Genomic DNA, 7057 nt, shown 5'->3' with positions numbered 1-7057 from the left:
AGCTCTTGTAGATTTGGTCTGTTTTAAAATCTAGTTTTCTGTCTTTCGTTTGTTATTTTCATTTTGCTTACATGGTGCATTTTCTTAATTGCAGTTTATCAAGGTGTCTCAAACTATATGACACAGAATTGAGTTTTAAATTAATTGTATTTAATTGGAGAAATGATGGTTTGTCTTTATGCAAATTAACAAAGATAGATAGATAGATAGATAGATAGATAGATAGATAGATAGATAGATAGATTCAACTTTATTTCTTAGCTTCCCTGTATAGTGAGCAAAACTAGTAATATAGAATGTAATATTTAATTAAATGCTAGTCATTCTTTTTATTATTATTTTTAACATAGTGGAATAAGTGTTGTTTTAGCTAAAGCAAGTCAGATTATGTTATATTGTTCAGTTTCTGTTTTTGTGGTTTAATTGTAAGTTGTTTGCGACTAGGTTTACACATAGCACACATATGGTTTATGATTAATGTGGGTAGAAATTACTATTTTAACCCAACCACAGCTGCAACGCTTCTTGCTGAACTTTCCTCCTGCTCGATGTTTTCCGAATCGTGATTTGATTAATCGGGTCTAGTTCGAGGACGCAAACAGGAAGTAAGCAAGTTACAGCCGCACATCACAGACCAGCTGTTGTCAACAAAAGGAGCAGAATTTCTAACAATGTCACGGCTGTTTTTGTCTCATCGTTTTTGTACCAAATGCACCTTTCTAACCCTGCGGGAGTCTCCTCTGCTGACCGGAGCTCGAACCCGGCAGCAGCAGCAGCGGCAGTCGGACGCTGTTTTTATGCAGAAACGTCGATTTGTTGGAGGTTCGGCTTCTTCCAAACACCGGTCAAAGTCAATCATTTGGATATGTGGCGCCGGCGTGGGGATCGCTTTAGCTGCCGGACTGAAATACAGCTCTGACACCGCCAACAGCTCCTGTGATGATAAAGTTAGAGGAGCGGAGAGGAGCGATCGATACAGCGGTGCCATTAAAGTCAGCAGAGACCTTGTGGAGCGGATACAGGTAGGCACCGAGGTAGGCCTGTGAGCTGCTGGGTGGTTTATTTACAAGCTTCTATGTCTCAATCTATGGAGCTACTTCTTTATTTAGTGTAACTTTATTGCCACCTGTATCAGCTGAGTGTTGTCTGTGTGTTGTCAGGCTGAGGTCGGGGCTCCTGGGCTGGTTGTTGGGGTCTCAGTGGATGGAGCTCAGGTCTGGTGTGAAGGTTGGTGGCTGGCATGTTCACTGAAGGTGTTGCAATAGTTTGGCTGGACCACTGGACGTTTGTTTTAATAGTGGATCAGCTCAGTGCATTATAGTTCATTCATCCACAAGTGTTACCACTTCTGTTAATTTTTTTTTTGTGCCTCAAGTGGTCCAATATTAACTTGTTTTGCACATGTTTTCATTGGAATAATGTTCCTAAGATTAAGATTCTTAAGTTTTTGACAACTTGAGAAGTGAACATTTCTACAAGAAGTTATGTCAGTTTACCTAAAAGTTCCTAAAGGTTGCAAGATTGACAGTATCATCAATTTTGGCACAACATCAATGAATAGTCCTGAATTTTGTGATGTTCGTTCGTTTATGTCATGTCACTTTTGGCAAAAAAAAAACAAAAACACGTATTTATGTTTTAGTCATTGATGACGTCCTCATGTCATATTTTGTCCACAACCCAAAGATATTCAGTTCACTGTCATGGAGGAGCAAAGAAACAAGAAAATATTCAAACACAAGAGGCTGGATTCTGAGATTTTTGACCTTTAAAAAGAAAATTCACTTTGCTGTTTGACAAAGTGTCATTTTTGCTCTCTCAAATGTCAGGTTCTCTTATTTAGACTTGATCACAGCGCTTAAATACAAACACCACCACTGGCATACAGCAGCAGTAAAAAAATGCTCAAACTGATGAATCATTTATCAAAATCATAGACGGTTCAAAAGCTAGCAACTAATCAATCATTTACCTGTTGGAGCTCTAGTTATATGGTTCCTGCCTCGATATATTTCAACTTTAAATCAAGGTTGAGCGAACGAGGCTATTAAATGTATCTGCTGCTATAGGCTTACATGTCAGTAGTTGTTTGTAGATCTGCAGAAGAGTAAAAAAGAAGTTGCAGAGCAGAAATGCATTGATGTCATTTATAATCATGTTTTCATCACATACAAGAGTTACAATATTTAACACAGAACAAATGTTAGGGATCTGTGAAGAGCGATTCCGTATCCTTGGCTTTGGTCTTTTTCATGAAAAACAACATATTAAAACAGCAACGGTGTCAGTACATACAGTTTATATATTTAGATTTCTTTGACTAATGCAGGGATTGTGAGTCTCTAGCATTGTTATCTTGTCATTGAAATGCCTCAAGTGGAATTTTTAAGTATTCCTCAGAAAAAAGAAACCTTCACATTCTTATGTGATTCATCAAAATTCTTTATGTAACTCAGGGATCGGTTATGCCGACTTGGAGAACCGTGTCCCATGCACTCCAGAAACAATCATGCGAATCGCGAGCATCAGCAAGCCCCTCACATCCGCAGCTGCTGCACGACTGTGTGAGCAGGGGAAGCTCGATCTGGACGTCCCAGTGCAGACTTATGTCCCCGAGTTTCCCCAGAAACAGTTCAATGGACAAGATGTAAGTCATTGAACTTAATGCAACAATTCTTTCATCTTAGCAACTCTGTCTTGCTCATTTTTATGTTCAGCTTACATTTAGTTTATGTATTCTGTTTTTGTTTTTCAGGTCACGATAACCTCTCGTATGATTCTGTCCCACCTAAGCGGCATACGGCATTATGAGAAGGATGCAAACAAAGTGAAAGAGGACAAGGAGAAAGCTAAGCGCCTTTTAAAACCACCTGTTAAAGAGAAAGAGGATGAAAAGAGCTCATCAGAAAAAAAACATAAAACCACAGCAGATCAGAACGCCAAAGGCAAAGACGCGAATCCGGCTCAGAAGAAGAAAGAGTTTGAGCATGAGGAGTACTACTTGAAGGACAACTATGAAAGTGTCATTCAGGCCTTGGACCTTTTTAAAGACGACCCGCTCATTTTCAAACCCGGTAAAGCACATATTGTGTTTTCCTACTAAACCATTCAAATATGACAATGTTTCTAGGATCTTGTCCTGATTAACATGTTTTGCTACACGCAGGCACAACTTTCCTGTACTCCACTCACGCCTTCACGCTGCTCAGTGCTGCGATGGAGCGAGCTGCTGGTCAACGTTTCCTGGATGTCATGACGGACATGTTTCGTGAGCTGGGAATGCTCAATACAGTGCCTGAAGAGAATGAGCCTATTATTTACCACCGTGCCAGGTAATCACGAATGCCAAGTTTATGTCCAAAATCCTGTAAAAAGCCACAGTTGAGCAGAGGTTAGCTGTATCAGTGTCAGACAGATTTGTTCCTTTGAGGGTGTTTTTGATTGCTCGACATGACAAAATCCAGCAGTGAGTTCATGTTACCTTTTGTTGCTCCTCCACAGATTTTATCACCACAACAAGAGAGGACGTGTTGTGAATTGCCCCTATGTAGACAACTCCTATAAGTGGGCAGGAGGCGGCTTCCTTTCCACCGTGGGAGACCTGCTGCTGTTCGGTAACGCTCTGCTCTACAGCTACCAGGCGGCCCACCTGAAGGACACTGAGGGCCTGCTGCCTGGCTTCCTCAAACCCAAAACGGCTATTGAACTGTGGGCACCAGTCGACAGGACGGAGGCCAGCTGGGATAAGGATGGACTATACGCCCAAGGATGGCTGGTGGTGGAGAAACTGCAGAAGTACGGCCAGTGCAGGAAGCGCAGGCACTACGTGTCGCACACAGGAGGCGCCGTGGGGGCCAGCAGCGTCCTCTTGGTGCTGCCCAGCGAGGACACGGATCAAGCTCAGACCCCCGTCCCTCCACGGGGAGTGGTGGTCACCATCATCGTGAACATGCAGTCTGTTGGACTCAACAGCACAGCACTGAAAATTGCGCATGAGTTTGACAAAGCCAGAAGTGTGAAAGAGTAAGTTGTTTACAGACATTTGTGAGTTTACATTTTTAGAAAGAAACATTTCGGATAAATGTTGTGATCTTGTGTAATTTTGATACTGCTTTTAAAATTGTGTGACGTATGATTTAGGACATGAAATAAAGTTTTAACATGTATTTTATGAACATCATGCAAGCTTAGTTTTGTTTCTTTCAGTTACAACATAAGGTAGGGAGGCCATTCTGCCACTAGGTGGAGGCAGTTTACTGCATTTCTAACAAAAAGTCATCGACTAAGAATTTCAGTTTTAAGTTTTATAGAGAAAGTGATGCATTTCTCGCCTTAAAAGCTAACACAACAATCCTCTGCTTTTTAGATATATATTTCTACATATGAGAGAAGTTAAATCGCTTCATACACAGCAGATAGAAGTAGATGGATATTTAAAGCAACATGGTATAGCTCCAAATGGTTCACGTTTGCCAAGCCCAGGTTTTTCCTCATAGCATCATGACATGCTTTGGGGGAAAAAAAAAAGATGTGTTGACCTCATACTGTCACTCAATAAACAGAAGTGAAACCTAGGACGACGCTTTCACAATGCAGTCAGAGCTGAGCTGACTTCGGAGATTACTTTTATCCTCGTGTTTTAAACTGACTTCCACCTGAAGTTGACTTTTTCTGTTTGAATGAGTTTGCAGCCCGTCATTAACGCTGACGAGTATTTTACAGAGTACCTCGGCTGTCAGCAGTCCAAATTTAGCTTCTCCCTCCACAGTTGGTTGTTAGGAGATGTGGAAAACTAACAAACTATTGAAAAAGCAGCCCAACAAGTTTGAATTGTCTTCCTCAGCTCACTGAATTGAAGCAAATTTGATGGCACCACTCTCATTATACGACTCCTGGGATCTCCTGTGCCCCTGTTTTTAGATTTAAGGGAGCTGATGAATGGCTTGGGATAAGCTAATTATACAGACTCCCACACACACTCCATCACTAAGTTTGCTGTGGTGCGTGTGTTGTAGCATGTCCAGATTTGTGAGAGCTAATTTCAGTTTGAAAAGCTGCAGAGTTGAAGACGTTGTTGAAAAGTGGGACCAGTTGGGACGACTTTCAGGGGCAATTATGGTTCAGGGGTTAAAACCGGATTCCGGATTGAGTAAAGAAAAAGCTAAAAGTTGAGGTTACGGAAGAACAGCAGAGGTTAAAGAACGACGAACCAGAAATCACACAGTCCGATCATTCCATATATTTTATTTACATGGTTCAACTACACTTTGTAAATATATTTCAGACACAGCACATAGATTGAAATGTAATTTAACTCCAGTAGCAACAATGCCAACTTCATAGCTGTGTTACAAAAAAAAAAAAGCGACTCCACAAGGTGTGATTCAATTCTCACCCACTCACACTTGTTTCACACCCTGTTTGTGTTTGTGTTAATGAATTACACCTTTCCGGAGCGATCAGCGTGGAATCTAGACATCTCATGAGGGGGGGTTAATCAGCTATCAAGTCTTCCCTACTTTTAAGGTCAAGGCGGCGGTTTTTCTCTGTCTGTCTTTCATAGTCACATCCAGAACGGTCAACATCCAACAAGACAAGTGGCACTTATTAGAATTATTTTATCATCCCATCTGACACACAGAGAAAAAAACAAAAGAGTAAACAAATGTACATCAGAAAGGAAAGATCATACTCTTGGTTTTACTCTCCAATACTCTTGGTGGTTGTTCTGTTGGCTCTGTTTCCTGGCTTTCAGCATCCTGTGCGAGGACACAAGTGCTGATTATTAGCTTTAAGAGAATAGATTCAGGCTGTGGTGCAGTAATGCCAAGACTCTATAACATGTAAAACACATCCTAACACACTGGCAATGCTAAATTCAAAATGTACTTACTTGCGTACGTAGTAGATAACAACTGCCATCACCACTAAGATGAGGAGGGCAACGACGACCACGGCTGCAATTAACCCTGCCTCCTTTGCATTCGGGGAAGAGCTAAAGAGCTGGAAGTGCTCGCATCTGCTGCCTTTGTAATTTTCACTGCACCTAAAGTGACATTCGAGAAGTTAGGGAAATTTTCTCACAATGTTACCCTGTTGTAAAGTGTTCATATATTTCTGTTTAAAGTTCCCTGAAGACTCATTCTTTCATCAAACACAGTTTTTTTTGTTTTTTGTTAAACTTACACACAGAGGAGTGAATCCACAGAAGATACTTTATAGCATGTCCCTCCATTCATGCAGTAGGTGGCTTCCTTCACATCACAGAGTTCTCCGTGATCTACAGAGACATGAGAACATTTAAGGAAAGATAGCTGCAACAGAGGTGATCGGTCACTTTTTTTTAAATGATTGTTTGCTTCTTTTTTTTATATATATATATTTACCGGCCATCATTTGTAATCTTTAGTCTTCCTGTCTCTAAGAACACAAGAAACATTTTTTTGTCACAGACCAGTAATCTCTCACCATCAAGGAAAAGATGTGTTAACCAGAAGTTTCAAATGCCAATAATGACAACAAACCTACACGTATGAACATTTTCTTCAAACTAAAAGTTGCATTAACTGTCAGTGAATGTGTTTATCACCACCCTGCACTAAAATACACCAAGAAATCTGCTCTTACCAGCTCGTGAAATCCCAGCTTTTAATGGTTAAGCACAGGTCCTCGAGGTAAGTCACAGTGGCGCTAGGATCTCTGAGGACGCGTTCATGTGGGCGTGTTCCTCCCTTGGACTAAAAAATGTTGTGATTGCAGTTTGTCCACATTGTAAATGGCAAGTTAAACGTCAGGATACTACCCACTGATTCCAGGTAATTTGTTAGTGTGTCATAAACCGTGTCATTTGTTAGCGTGTGAGCAATCTATATTGACACGTCGGAGGTTTAAGAAGTCTCCGAGGAGTCACTTTGACAATGTTGATTTCTCTGTGTGGCTGTCAGATAAAGAAAAGAAGTCATTACTTGGAGTTGTAGTTGGATCATGACATCAGGCAGAGGATGGGTGAGAAAAGCACCTACTGTGCATGTGAACTCTGCATGCGCAATAGGCAAGA

General features: G+C 41.0%; 2 protein-coding genes across 3 annotated transcripts; one reads left to right on the top strand and one right to left on the bottom strand.

Annotated features, from left to right (window-relative positions):
* Nucleotides 1–598: 598 nt before the first annotated feature.
* lactb (lactamase, beta) lies at nucleotides 599–4185 on the top strand. Of its 2 annotated transcripts, none has more exons than XM_008282127.1 (6): nucleotides 599–1034; nucleotides 1161–1227; nucleotides 2457–2647; nucleotides 2756–3074; nucleotides 3167–3332; nucleotides 3502–4185. In XM_008282127.1, the coding sequence occupies exons 1-6, from the start codon at nucleotides 672–674 to the stop codon at nucleotides 4025–4027; spliced, it is 1632 nt and encodes a 543-aa protein (XP_008280349.1). In that variant the 5' UTR covers nucleotides 599–671; the 3' UTR covers nucleotides 4028–4185. The 2 variants fall into 2 exon arrangements, with proteins under 2 accessions (XP_008280349.1, XP_008280350.1); XM_008282128.1 differs by having other exon boundaries at nucleotides 600–1022.
* An 810-nt stretch (nucleotides 4186–4995) lies between these two features.
* nrg4 (neuregulin 4) lies at nucleotides 4996–6718 on the bottom strand. The gene is made up of 5 exons (XM_008282126.1): nucleotides 6628–6718; nucleotides 6387–6420; nucleotides 6187–6280; nucleotides 5894–6046; nucleotides 4996–5759 (listed from the first exon to the last, which is right to left on the bottom strand). The coding sequence occupies exons 2-5, from the start codon at nucleotides 6394–6396 to the stop codon at nucleotides 5687–5689; spliced, it is 330 nt and encodes a 109-aa protein (XP_008280348.1). The 5' UTR covers nucleotides 6397–6420; nucleotides 6628–6718; the 3' UTR covers nucleotides 4996–5686.
* Nucleotides 6719–7057: the final 339 nt, after the last annotated feature.

This window comes from Stegastes partitus, unplaced genomic scaffold, assembly GCF_000690725.1.
Source record: "Stegastes partitus isolate 25-593 unplaced genomic scaffold, Stegastes_partitus-1.0.2 Scaffold259, whole genome shotgun sequence".
NCBI classification, from domain to species: Eukaryota; Metazoa; Chordata; class Actinopteri; family Pomacentridae; genus Stegastes; species Stegastes partitus.
The sequence above is the reverse complement of the archived record's forward strand: the minus strand, read 5'-3'. Positions and strand labels throughout refer to the sequence as shown.